The sequence below is a fragment of the Papilio xuthus genome, unplaced genomic scaffold (assembly GCF_000836235.2).
Source record: "Papilio xuthus unplaced genomic scaffold, Pxut_1.1 DF827461.1, whole genome shotgun sequence".
Lineage (NCBI taxonomy): Eukaryota > Metazoa > Arthropoda > Insecta > Lepidoptera > Papilionidae > Papilio > Papilio xuthus.
The window spans coordinates 774,498-798,124 of NW_013531188.1; the positions used below are offsets into that span (position 1 = coordinate 774,498).

General features: G+C 35.9%; 1 protein-coding gene across 5 annotated transcripts in view; it reads right to left on the minus strand.

Annotated features, from left to right (window-relative positions):
* Positions 1–1,582: 1,582 nt before the first annotated feature.
* Hrb27C (Heterogeneous nuclear ribonucleoprotein at 27C) overlaps positions 1,583–23,627 on the minus strand; it is a 26,551-nt gene continuing 4,506 nt past the window's right edge. Inside the window, exons 3-12 of one of the 5 annotated variants that reach the window (XM_013314326.1) lie at positions 19,430–19,620; positions 18,059–18,141; positions 17,563–17,786; positions 17,046–17,245; positions 15,262–15,351; positions 13,953–14,125; positions 9,927–9,999; positions 3,618–3,703; positions 3,138–3,219; positions 1,583–2,486 (exon numbers count right to left, since the gene is read on the minus strand). In XM_013314326.1, the coding sequence (XP_013169780.1) occupies positions 2,362–2,486; positions 3,138–3,219; positions 3,618–3,703; positions 9,927–9,999; positions 13,953–14,125; positions 15,262–15,351; positions 17,046–17,245; positions 17,563–17,786; positions 18,059–18,141; positions 19,430–19,620 (1,327 nt within the window). In that variant the 3' untranslated portion in view covers positions 1,583–2,361. Of the gene's footprint in view, positions 2,487–3,137; positions 3,220–3,617; positions 3,704–9,926; positions 10,000–10,127; positions 11,147–13,952; positions 14,126–15,261; positions 15,352–17,045; positions 17,246–17,562; positions 17,787–18,058; positions 18,142–19,429; positions 19,621–23,627 lie in introns of those variants that run through there. The other 4 variants (XM_013314327.1, XM_013314328.1, XM_013314330.1 and 1 more) reach the window with 4 other exon arrangements.

Here is a 23,627-nt window from a genome sequence, read left to right on the forward strand (position 1 = left end):
CAAGCTTATACTCTAGTGCCTTACCTTGTACGATAAACATATATTCCTCACGTACAGACCTAAACGCACAGCAACGTTTGTAGAATCCAAAATGCGTAATTCTTCAAAGCCTGTACAAATATTTTTATTGTATTTTAAGATATAAATGTGTCAAATTAAATTGTCTGTCCATTGGTATAACATGTTAAGACAATGAACTTAATAGCCTAGGTAAGCGTATATATATATATATATATAGAAATAATTATAAAATGAAACTTTACACAATTTATTAAGACCAATCGTTGCTACAGAAGAATTTATCGTAAAAACTTATTTAACCACTAATTACCTTTATATTTAAATTAATGTCAACGTAACTTACAAAATGTATTGCTAGTCTATGGATCTTTTATTAATCTATGGTTAGACATTTTTAACTGTTTAGCTACAAATTTTATCGCTTAGAGCCTAATAAAACTAGATATATCTAGATTAACTTTAAAATATTTTTCCTATTTATAATATTTGATCTTTGTGCATCTTTGAATTTAATATTCAATTGAAAATATGAAACGTACGTTCCTGCGTACATTTGTTATGCTAAAACTATGTATAAATATATTTAATACATAAAGGATCTTATTAATTTTATTTCTTATCCAACTTTAGTTAATTTATTTGTAGAATTAAACATAATAACCATTGTCTAGTCTCATTACATTAATGAGAGAAAAATACTCGAAAATATCGTAAAATCATTAAAAAATACACTGACATTGACTAAATTAGTAATTAAGTTAATATTTTTATAAATAAAAAGACTAGATTAAGGTAAGGTAAGGACGGGGACGCGGGAGGCGACGCTTAAATTTAAATAAAACTTAAATTTATTAGTTACATTTATTTTAATGAATAAAAAGAAATCAAATGTGAACGATGAGATAGGATAGAGCATGCCGCAAAACTATTATTGAAACTCCTAAACGGAGGACGTCAAAACAGTAGTTCATGATGCTCGAAGGACCAATATTATAATTTCTTCTTTACCTGGCAGAAATGCAACAATTTTATGGTTTACTCGCGGGTTTGCGTGTCATGCGGCATATCCATCGTTATCCACAATCAAAAATTTACGTAACTTGAACATGCTTCTAGCACTCTCCTAATTTTTCATAAATGCAATTCCTTAAACATATTTTGATGGACATAAGTTGGTGAAGTCAATTGACTTGTTAATCATCTAAGTATCTTATTAAGAATATTTCATATCATTATAAATTTACAAATACATTGGACATTTTATAGTTTAGAACAGCTGAGGTTTTTGTTGGTTAAAGCTAAAACAAAAATAAATTAAAAAAATAATTTTTCCCTTTACAACAACCTAAATGAATATATCGAAACGTTCAAATTTCATTTTTAATCTTCAGTACAGGTAAAGTTCAATTTACGTTAAATATATTTTAAGAGATATGGTGCATTATAATAGCATTTTTAAAATGACCGGCACAAAACATATTGCTTTAGTTTAATTTCTGAGTCAATACATACACCAGGCTTAGCCAAAGGGATATAACCGAACATAAGCAAAATTAATGACGTCAAATAGTTGAAATTGAATTCATTATAGTGTGCAGTAAAGGGAAAAACTAGAACGCATAAGTACGAGATCTATTGTTTAAGTGTAATACGAAATATAAAAACTATTAAATAGTAGTTGGGATGGTCGTCATAGACTGCAGTAGAAAAACATTGTACTAACGTATGGAATAAAATACACGTGTATAATTTTTTTTTTAAATAGTATCGCTAAAAGTCTTACACTCTATGTCATGTGGTTTAACCAAACTAGCCAAGGAACTATCTGTTAAATGAGGACAGATATAAAAATAAATGTACAAAACTGTATCTTGAATAAGTTTGATACAACTATTAATTTCAGTTTCCAAAGCCATTGAAACCGTCAATCATCCAAACAGAAAGAAAATCATCTAAAAGAAAAAATCTATTATACTAACTTATATCTGGGCACGGTCTTATAACATTTGAGATAATTGTCTTCTAAACATCTTTTGAATTCCTCGTATCATCACGTGCAAATTATAAAACTTCCAAAAAAAAACACCAATAATAAACGTCTTTACAAAACTCGCGCCCAGTAAAAATCATTTACAAACTCAATGATTAAGCGAATACAAAAACTATAATACAAATATTGATATGTCGGTTCTTTACAAATTGTGCCTGTCAAGACATTTCCTTTGACATAAGTACAGATGGAAAATAACATTGTACAATGACAGGATAACAGGAGAGAACCGAAACCGTTTTAATCAAAAATACCATAGAGGTATGGGGATGGTGAGCTGTCACCAATGGTTAGCGCCGATAAGGGTGGTAAGAGGGCGTGGATGCTGTGCCCCCTGATGACGAGCCGTGGTAGCTGCGCTTCGATGACCTCTGGTACCCGTCTCCGGAGCCGCCGGTATATTCATAGTCGTCACCTATACCCACAAGTCAATATTACACACGAAAATATAAAAAATTATAAAAAGCAACAGATTAAAAGCTTGTTTCCATAATGGTAAAAAAACTTACCGCACCACACGCCACTTCCTTTAACATACCTTAAAACCTAACATTTTTTATATAAGTTATCAGAGATATCCTTTTTAGAACTGCCAGCGCCATGAGATACATTTTTAGTGTGTAACTAAATCTACTTTTATGTGTCTTATGTCTTACATTTACAATCTAATAATAATTTGGTATGTCTATTTTTACTTGCATCTAGATGCATTTTGGTTTAGTAATCAGATTTGTCTAATGTCTGTTAAAGGTTCTTCAAAATAAGTATATTTATATAAACTAGGTTTATAGGATTCTAGATATCGTACTCTTTAAAATCTTGTCTATTCTATTATCTATTGAGGTTATGGTCAACATGACCACTCATTTTCATGTCCCATTCAAGATGAAAGTGGTCTAACTATAGCTGTGAAAAACGCTACAAATTGTGATATGATGATGACCTAAAAATAAATGAGTAAAATGTAAGAAAATCTATTTGAAAATTATACCCTTCTAAAAGAATTATCTAACTACCGCTACTGTACTTTTGAGGGTAGTTTACAAAGCAAGTGTTGTATAAGAACCTGACGCCGAGGCTGACATGTCGGACACGTTACAGAACGACGGTTGCGGCGACACCATGCCGCAGTACATTAATGGTACTTGCTGTAAAATCATTTGAAAACATTGTACTATAGCTTTTATCCAGTAACTACAATGTATCATTGATCACCTAAACGTCAAGAATGAATCTGTGTTCAAGATTTAAGTTTTGTATTTGCATCTCGTTTCACTTTGGTTATTAGTTTGTTTACTTGGAAACAAGATGGCAGTTATTTATTTAGACACAAGATGGCGTCAAAAATGTTGCCAGATACAAGGTGCAAATTATTGAATTGGGACTTCTTGATATATTTGCCTAATAGAATAGAGTAAAAATCTTTAAGGTACAGTTTAGTCGATCACATTACCTAATTTTCTTGGTATAATATAATTTTTTTACAGTTGTAAAAAGTTTATTTTACTGGTAATATTGTGTAATAGTATATTTTTATGTATTTAACCTGTGGGGGTGCAGAGATGGCTTCATTCATCTGCGGTATCTGTGCGTACTTGGGGCTGCCAGCGTTGCTTCCTACACCATCACCCTCTATTGTAAGGAATCAGGTTAAAAGCTGACTACTAAACAACTCATATGTTCATAAATGTTGCACTATTGACTATTGTATGACTGGGTTCAATGACCCTGAGATAATTACGGTCCTTCGAGTCAGACTTTGTCTGCACTTATTTTAGTCTGTGGGTTTAGCTTAAGTATCAGGTAGTTTTTGGTCACTGGCCACTTAACATTAATTTGCCGATAGATATGTTAAAGTTCAGCAATGAATCATGTTGCTTACACTGAACCAAATTTGATATTTACTACACCTACTTAGTTTGATTTGCGTAATTTAGGGATTAGGTATTAAAAACATAAAAAATAGGAAAATTAAATAAAATATTTAAAAGGGGAGATGATGATTTCGAGAAAGTACTAATCGAATATTGCATCCTCTGTTCATTATATGGACTTTATAAAGCTAAACAATAAGCTATTCGCAGCAACAATTAAATAATATTTTGTAAAATATTGCGGTTTTAATTTTTCTTTTAAATACCGATCTTTAGGCGAACATTTAAGTGTTGCTACGTATGCCAGTTTTGAGAGGCAGGGAAAATATAGTTAGTAGATATATGGCAACACTTTACCAAGGGGTGTATACACATGCAAGTTGGGAGTGAATAGTGTGGAAATGTATTGTGCAGAATGAACATAATAATTGGAAACGGCTTGGTTTCAGATGAGTTATTTAGTAAGACTATTATTTGGGATTCCTAAGATACGAAATGTGTACTTTATGTATGCGAACTTATAAAAACAAAAATTATGATATCCAGAGTTAGGAATCAGATAAATTATCCTAAGGGGGGAGGGAATGGGGATAGGCGAACATTAAAAAGCCAGTTTTATTTTGAAACTTTGATTTCTTTTAATTACCTACGTTTTATCATGTCCTTATAGTAGATATATATTTCATCATAAGATATCTCAAATATTTGCAGTGGTAATATTAATATTTTAATTAATCAACCAGTAGTATTACTTAAACCTTTAAAATAGAAGAAGCTTAATAATAGGAAACTACTACAAAACTGTTTTATTTTTTTTTCATTACAATTACACACTACATACTTATGTTATCTGTTATAAACTAACACTAATATATACCCAAAATACCTAATATGAATAATGCATAATTTCTACTTCGAAAAACCTTAGTGTTCTGTGATAGCACTTTTTAAATTATTACATCGAATACTCTTTGCGTACAAGCTTCTCGTCTTAATATTTTATTAGTGCTTCGGTTAAAATTAATAATTAAAACCGTAATTAACTAATTATCATTAGGTAATCGTAAAAAAAGAATCAACAAGGACGTCCGAGTAAGTCTATCATAATTTTCCTTTTTATATAACGAACATAAAGTAAAAGGGGCGTGTCCGCGCCGGCTGGGGGCGTGCCTGGGCCGGCGATGGGCGAGGGCGGCCAGCGGCGCCGGTGCGCTCCTCGGCGGCCGCCGGCAGCCGGCGCGGTGTCGCGCCCGCGCTACGCACTCATTACGGCTAAGTATAGTAGTTACACATTACAAGATTACAACAAATCTAGATAATAGTCTTACAATCGTATTATACTTAGTTTGTGGCTCGGTCGCGGTCGCCGCTTCCAATTAATTACATTTTAGGAAATTAATACAAGTCTGTTTTAAATATATAGCCCACTAGCGGGCGTAAAGTAAAACTTATATACTGTCGTAAATAACCATTATGTTAAATATTGTACATCAGTCGATAGTTCACCTAATCAATTTTGTAATCTAATCGATCGAGAATTATGTACTTTAATCCACTATAATGAAAAAAAAATATAGTTTAAAAATAATCAACATCAAAATTTTAATTAAAACAGAAATAAATAACAACTTGCCCTAGGTTTAATGTTATCATTAATCGTACAGCCGTGCAATTTCAATTTACGATAGTCTGCTCAATAATTACATTAATATTATAAATAGCTCTAGTATAAATATGAGGATTTATATTAATAATACCTGCATTGTTTTAAAATAAGTTTAGATTCACTAGAGTATAGTAGGGGGTCGGGTCGAGTGGCGGCTGCTGCGTCGGCCGTGATACGTGTAAATGCGGACGCGTCACGAGTGCGATGCGACACAACTTAAACAACTCCTGCTAACCTAACGTTAACTCTAGGGGGCTCGTATAATATAATTAGTCAATTACGATTATAAGTAAGTATATTTAATGTATAACGCGCACGCCGGACTCCGCGCGTGTGCCATATCAAATACCAAAAATACACTTTTACACAAAAAACATGTCGCTACTGAATAAACATACACATATAAAAACCGCGTACACTATATATAATGCGATACAAACAAGAGTCGAAAGGTTAACTACACAACAGTACTACTGTTAAGCCATGATTAAAATATTATTCCATAAACATTATATTATATAAAGAAATACAGTATGTGTATATCTTATGTCGAACGTTACGGACGTAACGTCAAATGCAGAGGATGCAAGGCGCGGGGCGGGGCGGCGCGGGGGCGGGGCCGCGCGCAGTCGCCGCACATTTGACAGACTAGCCTCTAACGAGTCTTACCGTATTTGTATTTTGCTAACTATTTTAATTAATAAATTCATCCAATATTTTATGCTTTTCTCCTATATAATAATAAAAAACCCATATAAATAGTCTCAATCGATTTTTTTTTCACAATAATTTGCACTAAGTTTAATGTTTGAGTAAATCTAAAATTTCTAATACATATACTTTATTTTAAATAAATTATATCCTTTATGTTTACTTAGAAGATTGCCACGATGGTTCATTACAAACTAAGTTCTTAAAATTGTTCCGAAGGTTCGCGAGTGAGGGGCTCCGGCCCGAGTCTAACCACCTTACTGCTAATTTATTATCACTGAAAATAACATAATATAAATCATCTCTATATTCACTTAACTTTTTGTAAGGCATCGTTTCCTAATATTAAACGGTCACGCTCGGTGGTAGTACATTAACCTACGGCGAGGAAATTATAACCCAAGAGATGGAAACGATATAGTGCGAAGAGGGCGCGGTCGCGCGGGCGCGGGGCGTGACCGCTGCGTACTGCGCGGCCGGGCGAGGAATGAATCGAGACGAAATAAACCTAACTAACATAGGAACGAACAGATTAAGTTAAATAAAAATAAAGCGGAACAAAGCGGGCGTAACTACATACGTAACCTAGAGGCCGGTTTTACACCGACGTTAATCTTTAATATTATTTCAATAAATCGATTTATAAGGTACGAGTTTCAATTTGCTACATAACATTCTCGTCTCAGTCGTTTTAGTAATTAATATACAGAGCTATTAGAAATGTACCAATATCCGCGTTATCTATGAACATCACATCGTAAAGGCATTTTAATTATTTCCTCACTATGTTTTAGATTTAATTTGGGCAGCCGCACCCGCCGCGACGGTGCGCGTCGCTTATAATTTGCCTATTCACCTCACGTAGTTAAATTATATACTTTACTTATGGTGCGATCTTACATAACCCTATTCTATACGATCAAATTATGCACTTGCAATGTATCATCAACAATTCTATTTTAAAAAACGTTTATAACAAACCTTATCGAGCGCCCGCGGGCGCGCCTAGACATTTTTACGTAAACTCTAAGATAATTACAACAAATAATGCGCAGGCGTCGCCGGGGCGCGCCCGCCTCTATCTCCCGCTAATCATTACTTAGCTTATCACTAAAATTTTAATCAGTCGATCGGTCAAATGATTGAGCGATATAGTACAGTAAAGGACTAACATTAAATTTAATCTAACAATGTTATTTTAAATTATAATTCACTTTGCTGCGGGAGACGCGGGCGCGCGCCGGCGCCGGCCCGGAGCCGCGAGGTGCTCGCGCTCTACGCAGACAGCTCGGAAGCTCTATACAGTTTTAAAAATATTTGGCAATCCGCATAAATTAAAAACTTTAAAACTATGTGACGAGAGAATCGATTAAAATTATGCTTTACACACAAGTATGTATATGTACAGAGGACCGCGCGGGGGGTGCGGCGTCTCCGCCATATATCCTAAGTCATTGAGCGTAGTCACTTAACACTTACAACGTTTGCTCATATTATTATTTGCCGGGTTAGTTTATAATTACTTTTAAAAAATCAATTATCGACTTAAAACACTGCAATACAAAACTAAAAAAATCCATATACGAAAAATTAAAATTACGAATATTTATTTATACAGAATTGCTCCCTTTTTAGAAATTAAAAAAAATATTACGGTAAAAATATTATATAAAAATCACGTTCAGTCATTCTATGTTTTGTTTAAATATTAACACATAATTATTCTCATTACATCGCTACGATTTTCCTAAGTCTAGTGGGTGGTAAATAACCAAAATTCTAATATTAAACATACATACCGATATATATACCAAATATTTATACAAGTCATTAGCTTAAGTTAACTTGTTTAGGTAATTTTTCCCTAAATTGGCTTTTTAAACAGTTTCTGTCAAATGTGCGCGGAAGCGTGAGACGAGCGCATCGGGCGCGCCACGTCGCGGCGGCCGCCCGCCGGCCCGGCCGGACCTCACTTAATATATTATTATTAAAAGAAATCATCAAACTTCCAAAGGACAAACAAATTCAAGATTAGATACGAGTAAAAATAAAAAGGGGTTAAGAGCCCACATCCAAAAAGTAGTAATAAGAAAAAATACGATCATTAGGATCAAAAAAGAGGGGCCGCGAGAACTTGGGGGATAAGATAATATCAGACAAGGCAAAGTCGCTCAGCCCACGAGAGAAACATAATGTGAACACATCGATTGACTCCTATCGCCGAGGCGTATTCATTAACCGGTTAGTTGACGCGAGTTTCGTCTTACAATTTAATTTTAAATATATTTTAAAATATTTATTTATTAAAAAACAACACCTTAATTACTCGTGTGGGTTTGTGTTAATGCAGTCATAGGGCGCTTATTTTTGTTCAATATATACTATATAATATTAACTTATTCAAAATGCAATTTTAACACTAAGAATCATACATTTTTCTATATTGCATTGTATAAAAACCTCTTATATTTGAAATATACTTAGATAAACATGATAATATTGATGTTGTTTTTATTTATTTCGATTATATACTTGTATATGATTAGTTTTTGAATATTTGGGGAATTAAAGTCATCAACTAACATCGGTTTTGTCAAGATTCAATATGCAAGTCAGTTAGCGTGGTCTACAAGGACCACACAATTCATCGAACACTCGCCCTTCGTTTAACACTATGCCGCGAATTTTACATACATTAACGAGTTGAAACCGATTGTCTATCGTCGACTAACACAATTTATTTGGCGTAGCTAAGTATCTAGAAAACAAAACTAAATAAAAATGACTGGTATATTGGGGATTTGAAAATTTACTACTTGATAAAGCTACGCCATTGCAACTAATATTTTTATCTTGCAATAATAAACAACACTTTCCCAATATTTATTCTTTTGTATGTGCAATATTTGTCGTTGCGTATAAATCTATATCAATATTCTTCATATTACGTTATATTGTATCACATAATACCAGTCACATTTCGTACAATAGTAATCGCGTATCACGTGATAGCAGAATACATATCACTAAATATGACTTGTATCACGTAATGAGTCATATATCGCGCAATAGCAGACACACTTTGGATGTTAAATGTACTGGAGTTAATTACGTTATTGAGAATTTTATAGGTTTATTATTTAATTTGAACGTTGGACTGGGCACGTCATGAAAGTATTGTTATTGTTGCTAGTTCAATCAGTTTCAACAAAAATGCGACCAACATTTGGGACACGTTGTCAGTCGCGGACATGGGGTGAGCGGCATAGCTAACAACTCCTCCACGTGACTACCGACACGTAACGAGACACAAATAGCGTGGAGTTCTGAGACATCGGACCTGGGAACGGGAGCACCGGTCGGGGCAACATTAAGGGGTTGCTCATGTTGGGGTGCAATGCCGCGGGTCTGTACACTTGTAGTTGTTGGTTAGTGGCAGTGTTTGTGTCGGTGTCGTCAGTGTCGACTTGTGTATCGGTGTCGGTGTCGGTGCGGTTGTCGGCGGCGAGTGTCGGGTGGAGTGGCGATTACGCGGCGTTCCACTCCTTGTTAAAGTCCTGCGCGGCGAAGTGTTTGGGCGCGTGGTGCGGCACGGCGTGCACACCTGGCGGCTGCGCGCCGCCCGCCGCGCCGTGGTACTCGCCGCCGTACGTCCGCGAACCGCCGTATGATGACCCCTGACGTTACCCCACCCGGCTCATTAGTACGTCCCACAATATTACAATATTTCGACGATAAGAGTATCTTGCTGTTGTTCGGAGGTGAGACTGCGGTCATTCAATTTTAATTCAATAACAAAAATATATTGCGTGTACTTGCTTTATGACATATACCAATTTTTACGAACAACAGCAATGTTTTCATATATCGAAATTGGTTGCGTTCGTCTGGGAACGCGAGACGACAAACCGGCCGAAGCCTCGACGGGCCACGCGATCGTCGGAGGCTACGTTATAGGCGAGAATAACTAAAACTGACTACGTATAAAAGCTTAACAGGGTAAACTAAAACATTAGCGGATTATGAACTACAGTTATGGATGGACATTTAGTACAACATGAAGGAGAACTTAATTCTGAATGCACAAGCTCTGCAGCGTCCTGCGGCCGCTGAGATAACGTAGCCTCAGGCCATCGGTCGCGGATGGCGCGGTCGTGCCGCGTGAGAGCCGCGGTGATGCCGCGTTGTGGGCGAGGCTCGCGAGCTGTTACAAACATTGGGCGCTTGGCCGAGGCTTCGGCCACTGACGTCATGAGGGATCGAAATGAGGCCACACGCTCTGTATGTCAATATGCATTTAATATGTCATAATAATATGTAATAGTAATTGAAGGCCGCATTCGACGATGCCCCATGATGTTTTAACACAGTTTTGCTCTCCTAAGTATAATATCTCGTATGATATCTCGTTACATTCCACAGAGTTATGAATTTCGTGTGAACACTTAAAGTACAGCTCTCTCTTAAGATTATTTATTTTTTATCATTAAAATTAACTATTAATGAACCTGTAACAATACGAGAAAAATCCAAATTTTACTAATTTGTACTTTAAATGCCAATTTACATGTGTTGAGATGATACAAGGCGATTGAATCATCTCGCACGGCTACAAAAATAAAATGCAATATGAATATTGTGAACTAAATGTAAGCTTAACAACTAGAGCGGTGCGATGCCTTTTAGGTAGAGCCGCGCGACCGTCGCGATAACCGAACCGTCCATAGTGAGAAATCCCCAGAGTTTCGCGACATGCCCTCATCCGAACCCTTATCTCTAATTGTCTTTCTGGAGGAGCCACTCTTGTGGACCCTGATCGACCAACTGGAAAAGAAGAATTACAAGACATCAAGTCCCACTCGCCACAATGCACCTGTCTCAGGCAGTTATGTAAGTAGCGCAGCGCGTGAACAATGGACCGGGCGAAAGCAATGTAATTAACCCCAAGGGCGGGATGATGACTGAGGGTAGAGGAGGTGGAGCAGGGGAGGCCGGGGCCGGGGGGCGGGAGGAGGCGGCGATGAGAGACCTTCAGCGAAAGTTGACAAGTTTGTTAATCTTCTTGATTTTTCACTATGGATAGCGGTGCGGTGAGCTATTGCCTCGAGAGAGCCGGCTCGCGGTCACATTAGCGGGGGATTAGCGAATACCGTTCGCATTACGAACCGCAGCATAGCTGGTAAAATCAAAAAGACATCGCACGTTTTTTTATCTCGCCACTGAAAGCATGCAGAGGACGATGTCTTCGATATCGAAAGCGTTTCATAATAATCTCAAACGGCACACATTAGCACTAGTCAAGGGGGGGTAGGGGGAGAGGGGGGGAGCACGGTCGCAATCTATAGGGCTCTATTATATGTGACATCATGCTGCAACACGAGCGCAATGTTTGTTTGCATTTCGCTGAATTTCACTCTCTCACCGGTGGTTAAGTCGCGCAAACATTCGTGAATCGCAAACAAACTCAGTAAGTACAACCAAATTGAATGTTGCAACTATCATTCTGTTACATCACTGATGTGCCCCATACAATTGTAAATTAAAAAGGTAAAGGGAATGAACTGTCTTCCATGCGATCTCACATACCGACTACCACGCCAAACTATTCAATGTAGGGATGCGGGACAAAATCAAAGATAAAGCGGAGTATAGGGGGATGATATGGAAAGTAGGAGAGCAAGCCCCGGGGTCTCAAGCAAAAACAAAACTATGTCAACTTGGCTGTACTTTAATAAATAAAGCGCTTCAACCGCTTTTAGCACAAATTATATAAATCTATATCTTGGATAAAGCAGCTGCTAAACTAAATAGAAAAAAAAATAGAAATACTAAGCAAATTATTACAACTTAGTCTTTATCCAAGACATAGTCGATTCACAAAAAGTTTTAAATCAAAGACAGACTGGATAAATCTGTTTTACTTGGTTAGAGAAAAAAATGCACAAAGCAATAAGCACTGCATTTCATGCGTGCTTGTGCGTGAAAAATATATTTACAAATTTTGTAGAATGAGTGAGGCTAAAACATGATTTGTGAGGAAAATTACTAATAGTGAATGAATTAAAAAGTTTTATAAAACTATGATGTTATTAATTATATATTAGTGAAGTAACAAACAAAACATTTTTAATATATTTGTGAGTGCAAACATTATAAAGGAGAGAGTGAAATCCAAAAAAAAACAAAAAAAATATAATAAATTAACTTCACATAATGTATGAACATTAACCCCTTGACGTTAGAAATGTAAAAAAAAATTAAACTTCAATAAAAAAAATTGTACTTGAGAACTTGAAAAAAATCAAGTAAAATATTTGGGAAAACGTACCATGTCAGTGATGCAGAGGATTTTTAAAAATGATAATATTTACTTTAAAATGCCTTCCATTCATTTAATATTTTAGTTTGGACGAACTCAGCTAATTTAGTCACAAAAAGCAAATGAACATATAAACATTTAAAATCGATTTATTGCGATTTAGGAATGGGATGAAAAAGATAGAAAACCGTTTCGATATCAAAGACTGAATGATTATCACTTGTAATTGTAAAAAATTTATTACTCAAAATTGTTTTTAAAGCAATAAATAATTACAAATACAAGAGACAGTATTAAAATAGGATTGTCCTATAAAAGCATGAGACATATGTTAGCTATAAATTAGTAGCATTATTCAAAGCAAAATGCAATTTTTTAGTAAATTCAAAATTCTGTGAAAAATGCGATATAAAAAACCAACACCGTGTTAAAATATGATGTGCATTGTATCATGGCCCATGCTGAAAATCTTAATACTAAAACTGTGGCACTTCTCTACATAAACACTGTATAAAACATTTGTATTACTCCCAAAATAACACAATGTTTTTAATTAAACACATGTGTTAACCCTTTGACGGCCGTTGATGTATATTTACAAGGTATACGATGAAAAGGTTAACATAATATGTTTAACCTAGAATTTAATTAAAAATGTTCTAATTTTGTTTATAGAAGCCCACAGTCATGTTCACACACAATCGTCAGTAAATGTTTTGTGATAAAATACACAAAAAATTTAATGACGAAGATAAAAGTTCATTGATATTACAAGTCTTATAATATTGTTTTGTTCAACTCAAAATTATGAAGAATAAAAACAACTAATGTTTTATTTTAATTAAAATAAAAATAAACATAAAACTTGTCAATTTCTAGCAAATATACAACTAAATATAAGCAATATCTTTTCTAACATATGACGGATTTACTTAATTCAACACGTCATTGTACTAAAAATGATATTACTAAACTTTAGTTTGCAGGGGAATTATCTCATCATACCTGGAGATTACATTAAAAAGTTATTATTTTAAACTATTATAGAAATCTAATTAACTCCATTTTAAAACACCGTTAATATCATCCAGTATGATCCAGATAAGTCTATATACTAGTAGAAATATAACTATTGTATGCGGTGACGGCCACTTTGGAAAATTCCAATTATATCTTTTAAAAACATTAAATGATTTTAATTTGCATAAAAACAACAAACATACAACTTAACCTCGCTCGACATATAACAAAATGGCCGACACGCCGCCATCTTGTTCATACAACATACTGCGTGTATACGCGTGCACATACCTGGTCCTGCTGGTACGCGGGCGGGTACTGCTGGTACGTGGAGTACTCGGAGGAGGACTTGTTGAGCGCGGCGGAGGAAAGCGCCCCGGTGAGTGCGGGCGCAGCGCCGCCGCCGCCGCCGCCAGCGCCACGTCCGTACATCTCCCCGCTCTCCGACAGCGGCACATACGACCCTGCGGCGTGCACATACATACCTACAGACTATGTACTATGCACTATCTCATACTTTATATCTATATATACGTAATTAACAATAAATAAACACATTATATGGAACATTAACATTGACCTTTATTAATGGACCGGCTATAAGGCGTAGTATTTTGTGACTATTTGATTTTAGGCAACATGGCACTAATGGTAACAATATGGATAGAATTAACACGTCTCACCAACAGGGACCTTTTAAATCAGAACGATGCACAAACTGTTCATTTATAGAGGTCAGTGTATATTAAATTAATCGACAATAGACTGACGCGTTCAGTTTGCTCAATTATAACCTTAAAACAACGCACGCCTCATTACGTACTACAGACCAGAATTTTCTCCAGATAATTTTGGTAACAAATCCGTAACTCTTGTAATAATTGGTAATGTTTGATTGGATCGTGTCATAATATAAGATATGACAACACTTAACACCCAAATTAGTAAAATATGGGGATTAATTTATAAAAAAAAATAATAATTTTTTCAATTTATTCTAAATAATATTAGTAGGAATTAAACAATATAGTAAAGGATGAAATAATTTGTTGCAAACCTGATGATCTCTACAATCCAAAGGGAGAGAAAGTGATTATAAGACTGCAATGCTTTACCACAAACATCTGAACGTACCAACGACAAAAGTAGTCAAGGGCACTGCCTGGATGTGGAAGACGTCATTTAAAAAAATCTACAGACTGGCTTATGAAGTTCTATTTATCTAAAATTTATTTCTATTTTAACAAATATAAGTGAAATTTATTCATGAAAAGAATATTAAAAAAAATTGTTATAAATTTTCTAGAACGTGCATAATCTTGATATTCCCAATTTTTATTTTTAACCACACTTAACAAAATTTAGTTAACTATCTAAGTAACCGAGAAAAAAATTAAAACAAATTCGTAACTAAAAAACCGCGAAATACTGATTTTTTGAAATTAACAAATAACAACTACCCGTACACATATCACCGCGAGTTAAAGATGAAATAACAGGAATGTAAATGGCCGACTACAAAGATCGTTCATTCTCTCTATTTTATTGTTTTGTCGAGAGAGTGGGGTATGATTATGTGGTTAGGTGACAGTGGACTCACCGGAGCCGGTTGAGTTGGAGTTCTGCGGCATGTTCCAGGTGGTCCACGAGCCGCCGGCCGACGCGCCCGCCGGCGCTGAACTGTAGTTCGCTGCACACACAAACGTTACGTCAGCGATATACAGGACAATGCCGGTATTTTAAGCCAAAAAGTGGCAAAGAACGGACGTTATTACTCGTAACGAAATTAAGAAAGGTGCGCGTGGTGGCAAACATTGGCCAAACAGCGCGCACTCCGCCCACGATTTCGCGTATTGATCGGTTTGGCCATGGATTGTGGTAACATATAAGGCCAAGCTCACTTTAGTTGGCGGACACTGATTTAGCCAGGAAAAGCAAATTATATAACCCAGTGTTTTTCAACCTATGGGTTGTGAACCCCCGTAGGGTTCCAAAAACATAACCCCACTAATTTTTAGTGATTATGGTTACAACTTTTTTCTTCGTAACTCCGTATTCACGGAATAATTTAGTTCACCAAAAGTGTCTTATTCAAAAGGTTGAAAAACACTAATAAAAGAAAATTTAAACGCGGGATAAAATTTGCGCGAAACGCAAAAGCGAGTGTAGGGGACTGTGTGATTTTTTTTAATCGACGATTTATTTAATTACAAAATGATTGCAACAATTAATTAATATTTGATATTGCAAGGCTGCGGGAAGCGTAAGCACGGTTAACACATTAAATGCTTTGAATTCCAAAACGTTGCGCATTTATCAAACGTCCATCTCTTCCAAACTATGTCCAATTTGTTTGGCTCCTCCGTCATTCCTCTTGACTTATCTTTTTCCGATACTTGACTAAATTTTTGCTCGTATTTTTAGTCCACAATATTTAGAATATTCATTATTCAACATTTTAAAGGGACGTAGTTACGAAATATAGCGTAATTTTAAATCAGACTACAAAATTTCACAAAATAATTTATACATCAAAATAATGAAAGTAAAAAACATTTTGATTAATTTTGGCAATTTATTTATTTCCACCTTTTCTATTTCGATACCAAATTGATGTGTCGTCACGTCAGCATTCATACAACCTAAAAGTCTTGAGTAGGCACAAAAAGGTACATTTGTTCTTGCAAGACATTGTTTCTTGCCACGTAGATGTTTTCCATTTCCAACTCGAAAGTGTCTTTTAGATGCAGTTTGCAACTAATTTGTTTATATTACTAGTTTTTTTTGTATATTGCGGCAAATAAGCTTACAAGAGTTACGGATGCGTTACCAGCATGTCATAAAGAGGAAGGTAAGGGAAATGACCAACCTAAGTGTTTACTGGTAATGTAGCTGCGACGATGTTCAAACATAAAAATATAGATTTTAAATATAGCGAAAATAACTGGAAAGGAGAGTTGGGTGTACAGTGTAAGCTTCAGCTAATAGGAGTATATTAAAACTAAAAGGCAGCTGTGTCACGAAATTTTAAACAAATTAAGGAGAATAAACTTTGTAAGGAACGAGGGATAAAAATAGGACAGGTTTTACTAAGTCGAGCGTAAGCTTGAGCTGTATAACTTGTATGTGTACATGTGTCGGGGTCACTGACCTCTATAAATGGACAGGCTATAACAAAAGGTATTTTGTGCCTATTTGATTTTGGTCATTCTGGCGTTGACAGTTGCGGTTTACAGCGGTGGTCAGACACTTAACGTTACTTCAACAGACGCGTTTAATTCGGTAGGAAGCAAAAGCGGACACTTCAAAGCAAGGACATATCCATTGATCGAGATGTGTTGTGTGGTCTGGTGGTGGTGGTGGTGGTGGTGGTGGTGTACATACCGTAGCTGCCGTATCCCTGCGCCGGTGGCTGCGCGTGCTGCGTGTAGTTGTTGGTGGCGGGCCAGGCGGGCGCGTGCGGGGGCGCCTGCGGTGCGGGCGGGGCGCCCCAGCCCTGGTAGTTGCCGGGTCCGGCGCCGCCGCCCGCCGCGCCGTATCCCGCGTACGACGTCTGCCCCGGGGACGTGCCCCAACCTTGGTACCTGACACACACAATTCACTCGTCATGCTATCTAGAAACGGAACTATTAGTATGAATGTTTTCAGTTATCTTGGCGGCTCTTAACTATGGGCGAGTCGCTATGCAGAATACAATTTTAGGTGAAGTGGGGCGTGGCATGATGTGGGACTGGGCAGCGCGACGATGACCCTAGATCGCCAACATATTTAAAAAAGTCATACTAGCAATTTCATTCTGATACTTTAAGAACCTTACGGTATTACTATAAAATTCGATACAGTAAATAGCAGCACTTTGAGCAAGATATGAATGAGTCCAGTGGGTTGCTAAAAGGCTCACCCTTGCATGATGTTGGGTCCAGCCATAGGCATATTGATGGGTGGGCCTCCCATCTGTCCGTTGTGACCCTGGATCATGTTGATGGGTGCGGCTTGCGGCGGGCCCCACTGTCCGGCTGCGGGCGCGTCACCGGGCGCTCCGCCCATCGCGCCGCCTCCCATACCACCGGACCCTGAGCCCAGCTTGCCGGACCCGTCGCGGGGCTCCGCGCGCTTGATCTCCACCTGAAAGTTATTAGAGAGTCAATGATCGCCTTTGGTTGACAATGTAATAAAAAAACAAGTTTCGCGTAAGTTTCGAAAATATTTAAATGTTGCAAACTTTGTAGGCTCCATAGCTTATAGAAAGTTAAAGAGTATATGCTGGTTTGCTTTGTTGTACCACAAACATCTGAACGTACCAACAACAGAAAAAGTTGAGGGCACTGCCTGGATGTGGAAAAAAATTGCCTATGGATACACAAAGAGGTATTTTATAAACATCTGACTGTAATCACCTGTTTGCCGTTAAGGTTGATGAAGTGCTCCTGAGTCACTCTCTCCACTGACACCTCGTCCTCGAACGACAGGAAGCCGAAACCTAAAACATATAAAAAGCTTTAACATAGCCTATTCAATATAGATTTATTTTTATAAAAGGCGTTATTTCTCAAGTATTAAAAAGGTCAACATCAAGTAAACCACTTTTTAGTTATCTTTTTTTACCTCAGATATCCATCAACATAATATAGTTACCAGTGTAATGTGATCAATAAACTTTATTCAGACAACACTTGTCTACTAATATGTTGATAGGACACATTATTTAATAAAAATAATAAAGTAAAAAATAAACACCGACAGCCGAAAGCGACCACTGAAAAAGTTATCAAGAAACAAAATACAAGGATGCATGCTCAGTTTGAAGAATACAAGGCAAGGATAGTAACATTACCGAAACACTCATACAAACATATTTCCATCTCTCTTATTCTCTTTGGAAAAACAAGGATAACAATATGTACAAGTATCTCAGCATTGGAAACACTAATAGTAACACTATGCGACATAAGCCACATTGATTCAACATCGATTATTTACGAATAATTTTATTTATTTACTATAACTTTATTAAATAAATATATATGCTTTTATTTGCAGGAAGACATGTATTTATTAAGCACAGATTTTTATATATATTAATATTCAAATGTATCAATTTGTTATATACTTATAATAAATTTATATACATCTACAACAGTCCATTCAGTTTATATAGTTTTTAAACTATTACATACCTAGCCTTCGTTCAACTAGGTGAAAAAGAGACAATTTGTTTAACAAATTCATCTTTACATTAAAAATTATTGTAAACTTCAATTACAAGTTAATTTACGAGCTAAACTTATTAACCTCAAATTCTAATAACTTTATCTGTTTACATTTTAAAACTAATAACTTTTTTAAATCATAAAAAAAGCTAGAAAGATCTTTTACTCAAAACAAAGCCAAATTCGTATAAAAGACTAATTAAAAATGTTTTGCTAAGCTATATTAAAGGCATACTAAGCCAGTATCTGCTAAAATTTATTTTACCTGGTATATACAGTTTTAAGGATGATATAAATCAATGATAACTTTATAAAATTTATATGATATTTGGGTGTATCAATAGCCAAATTATGTCTGTACTAGCCCAACAACAAAGTAAAAATAAATTGTTAATTTTTATAACATTTAAAGAAAATCTTATCATATTACTAAACATTTTAATGGCTTAATCTATTTGGCAATTGAAACATCGATTTGTGAATGAGTGAATCAATTTTGTTTGGTTAAACTAGGTTTTAAGAGGTGATATAAAATTGTTAATTTATATTGGTTATTACCTCTCGACTTCTTCTTCTCTTGGTCGTACATAATGACGACCTCCATGACCTTGCCGTAGCGGCCAAAGAACATGCGCAGATCGGTTTCGGTGATGTTGGAGGGCAGACCACCGAGGAACACCTTGGGGTAGCCACCGCCGCGCTTTGGCTTCTGCAGCGTGCGGGGATTGCACGGCTTCGGGTCGATGGTTCTGTGAACAAATTGATTTTACATCTCTAATGAAAAAGTAGTCTAGAACCCACTACAATGACTTATAAACTACTAACTGTAAAAAAAAACTGTAGCTCATGCAGACCATAGCTACTAATTCATATAGGCATATAACGTTAGTCTAATCTGGAATTACGTGGTAACCAACATCAATACATCTAAATGTCTTAAAATTCACCTCCTACGATTCCTACCTTTTAAGGAAAGTAGTAGAACATTTATCAAATAATTTTATACAATCAATAGAATTTTTACTTTATTCGATGATTGAATCAAGCATATTCAACAAATTTTTCTAACAGCTACAAAAGGACACAATCCCGTATATAAAGCCATATTGTTTTAATTACCCAATAAACTAGGAGCGCGTGTTACAAGTGTTAGAACACGTGGCATAGGGTACGCATAGGGGAAACGTTAAAACAAAATGGAGGGCGGCTACGAGGGTGTGTACGAGAAGCCAATGTCATTCTGTTGCATGATTAAATTACAAATGCGTATCTTTTACTTAGTAATAACAATACTACTAACATTGTCACAATGATTCATTGTCGCAAAAAAAAACTTTCCTTGAAGTTAAAGATTGAAGAGTCTTTCTTGTGATTTCAAAGAATATTAGTTAAAACAGTTATAAATATTTAAACCTGTTCCAAAATTGAATTCCTTAAATCGACAACAGTGGCAAATTTTGCGTAGGTTGTTGGCTTTGCAGGTTGATTGTGCGGACAAAGTGAACGTGGGTGTTTGATAACCTTTATCTTTTGCTTTAATTATTCTAACCTATTCAAGTGTATTTTAAATAAACTACTAAGATTTATTAATACGAAAATCTAATAGTTCAAAATCGTTAAAAGAGAAATACTAAAATAAAACCTGCTTCTACATGCATATTAACGGAGATTTATGCATTGAATGTGTCAGAAATGCCACAAAGTCATCGAAGCGTTAGCACGAGAGGTGACTTCGTAGTGACGTTTGCCAGTTGGTCGACCCCAACCATTGAACTCCGGACAGAATAGACCGAATACTTATCGAAACCGGGACTTTGCGGTCCACAGTTATTGTACAAATAATTTTATTGCCACGTTCCTTCTCAAGGTCACCTTAATTTGTGCTATACAGCTTGCAAATAATTAAATTTTTTGTATTTTTCCTTAATCATTGTATAAAGCAATTTTATATTATGACGTAGCATTCAATATGGCAAAATTATTTATGTATTCACAAACATCAGAGGTCCGACTCCTAATGTAAAGGACACAAAACGAGCCGGACGGCGCGTACTAACGACTTTTTTATAAGTATAAACGCGAAGGGCATTCACCCGATGGTATAGATACTTGTTTGTGGTATAGTTACGCGGTATACTATAAATGGAATCGCAATATAAGCACGTTACAGTTTGGTAGATAGCTTCTGCTGCTCTGCAAGAAGTTGCAGAATCAGGAATAGTATGTTCCCTTTATCGAGCTTTCCATAACTTGTAAGGATAATTCAAAGCTAGCCACAAACTAAAACTATATCAACAAAAAAACAAATAATTAACGGAAATTACAAAAATTATAATAGTGTTAAAGTATTTATTTAATTTAAACATAAAATATTTCTGAAAACGTACGTATGCATATTTTCAATTTAACTTTGCTCATTTTCATTATTCTAGATTAAAAAATGTGTAACAAATTTCTACAATATCGCAATCATAATTTGCAAACACTCGCCTACATACCAGACTTGGTAAATTAAAAAAAGAATAGCTCAACAAAACATTGTATTAAAAAATATTTTTAGGTAAAAACAACCTGAATAATCTAAGAATTTTGTGAGTAAAAAGGATGGGTTGGCTAACGGGGGCGATGATACGCCTGCGCTGCGTATTCCTTGAAATTTTCTATTGATTGCGTTTTATGATATTCCAGGAAGGCCGGGATGCGTACATTGTTCTAGATAAGTAAACGCCACGAGGACAGTATAATCCAATACTGATTAGTGTAATGGATTATAAATCCATAGTCGATTACATTAATATTTGATGCTAGTCCACAAATATCAATCTTCTACATGAACTTTTACTAACGACGTTTGAGCAAACTAATCTCGTTAGATCTAATCTATTATTTTTATATTCCATAATTTGATATAATTATCATAATGAGTATACATCAGCATTATATTAGTAAAGATGGGTTTCTGAGACCAAAAATCCTCTCTCCACCTCTGTTTTGTTAAAGCTAACTATATCAAGATACGTTTTATAGAGATTATGGTCTCTGAAACCAACGATTAGTCTTACATATTAGATACATTATATTATCTTGTATAATGTATGCGAAGTTTTGAGAGAAACATACATAATAGTGGTTACTGACAAGTGAGATGCAAGTGCGTGTATCCATTGCAGCCTCCAGCTCTTCCACAGTCCTATTGGTACCACCGACAATTGTTTGTGTCCATTGTCATACGGGACGTGTTTGCATTTATCATTCGTGGCGTACAAATTGAAAATTGCTTGTAATCGAGATTAAACAACTTTATTATTATATTCTAAATGTATTTAAGGATATAAACTTTTGTTTTCTATCATTTGTTCTATTTGCTCAAGGTCTAGATGAATTTTAACAAGGAGTCCTTCCTTTTCTCAACCTGTTCATAAGTACTAAATGTCGATTTACAGCAAACGAGGCGTATGACCTTAATGCAAACTTAACATAAATGGCCCTAATCAATTCATAAGCAGCGAAATATCGGCGTTCAGGAATTCGTTAAACAAGGCACTGCCAATACAAAATTATATTTAATCCACTGTTATAAAGTTTAAATTTACATATAAAAGTGCACTAAAAGTGATTTATACATAATATACATATGGTAATCAACTAATTTGCAATACAATAGTTAGACAAACAGTTGAAGTTTACCAAATAATGGTGAACTATTAAGATTGATAATATTAGAGGTCAAATACAGTCGAGTTTATCGAATTCATATAAGCAATACTTTCAATAGTTATAATAAAGGTTTGAAATAAGCATTTTATGCGTATAAATAAGTAAAAATCCAAGTATCGATTTCTTATCTTGTTTAAAATATATCAGTCGTGGCCCGAGGTATAGTTCCTCGACCTGCTTTAATATTTATTTTCGATATGTGTTTGGATTTAAAATAAAACTTCTTCTTATATCTTATTTGCGTGTAATAATCAATTTTAACAATTTCTTTTAACAACGTTAAGTGCTAACAACATCGGTTAAGTGAATAAATTAAAACAGTAGTCGCGCCCCGTAGTGGTGTCAAAATGAAAAACGTCATCGCGCGCCGGCCAATAGGGTTTCCGAATAATGTTAATGAAGTTATATGCAAGTGATGCGTAGACATGCCCCCCGCCTTGGAGCATATGCCTCCAACGATGATGGGAGAAGAAGAATAAGAAGTTATGATTCATACTCCTCCTTCAGAAGTGGACATATCCTGGGATACGATCTTTGTATCACTCCGTTAGCTGTTCGAATGTCAGCTATGCGTGCCAGTCCATCTTTTCCAGGGAAAGTGCGTATGACTCGTCCAAGGCGCCATTTGAGTGGTGGCACATTTTCATCTTTGATGAGTACCAAAGTGTTTGGTACTATGGTGTCGGTGTTAAACTGCCATTTAGTCCTCGTCTGCAGCTCAGCAATGTACTCCTGCGACCAGCGTTTCCAGAAGTTCTGTCGTATTTGCTCGATGCGTTCGTATCGGATCAGGCGTGAAGTGTTTGCAGTTGTGAGATCTTCACTTGCAGGTGCAACGAACGGTCGGCCAATCAGGAAATGGGCTGGTGTGAGAGGAAGTAGGTCGTTTGGGTCAGAAGACATGGGATACATGGGTCTGGAGTTTAGGATGGCTTCAATTTGTGTTAATAATGTAGAAAATTCCTCATAAATAAGGTTCACATTCCCTACACGTCGAAGATGGTATTTGACCGACTTGACCCCTGCTTCCCATAAACCA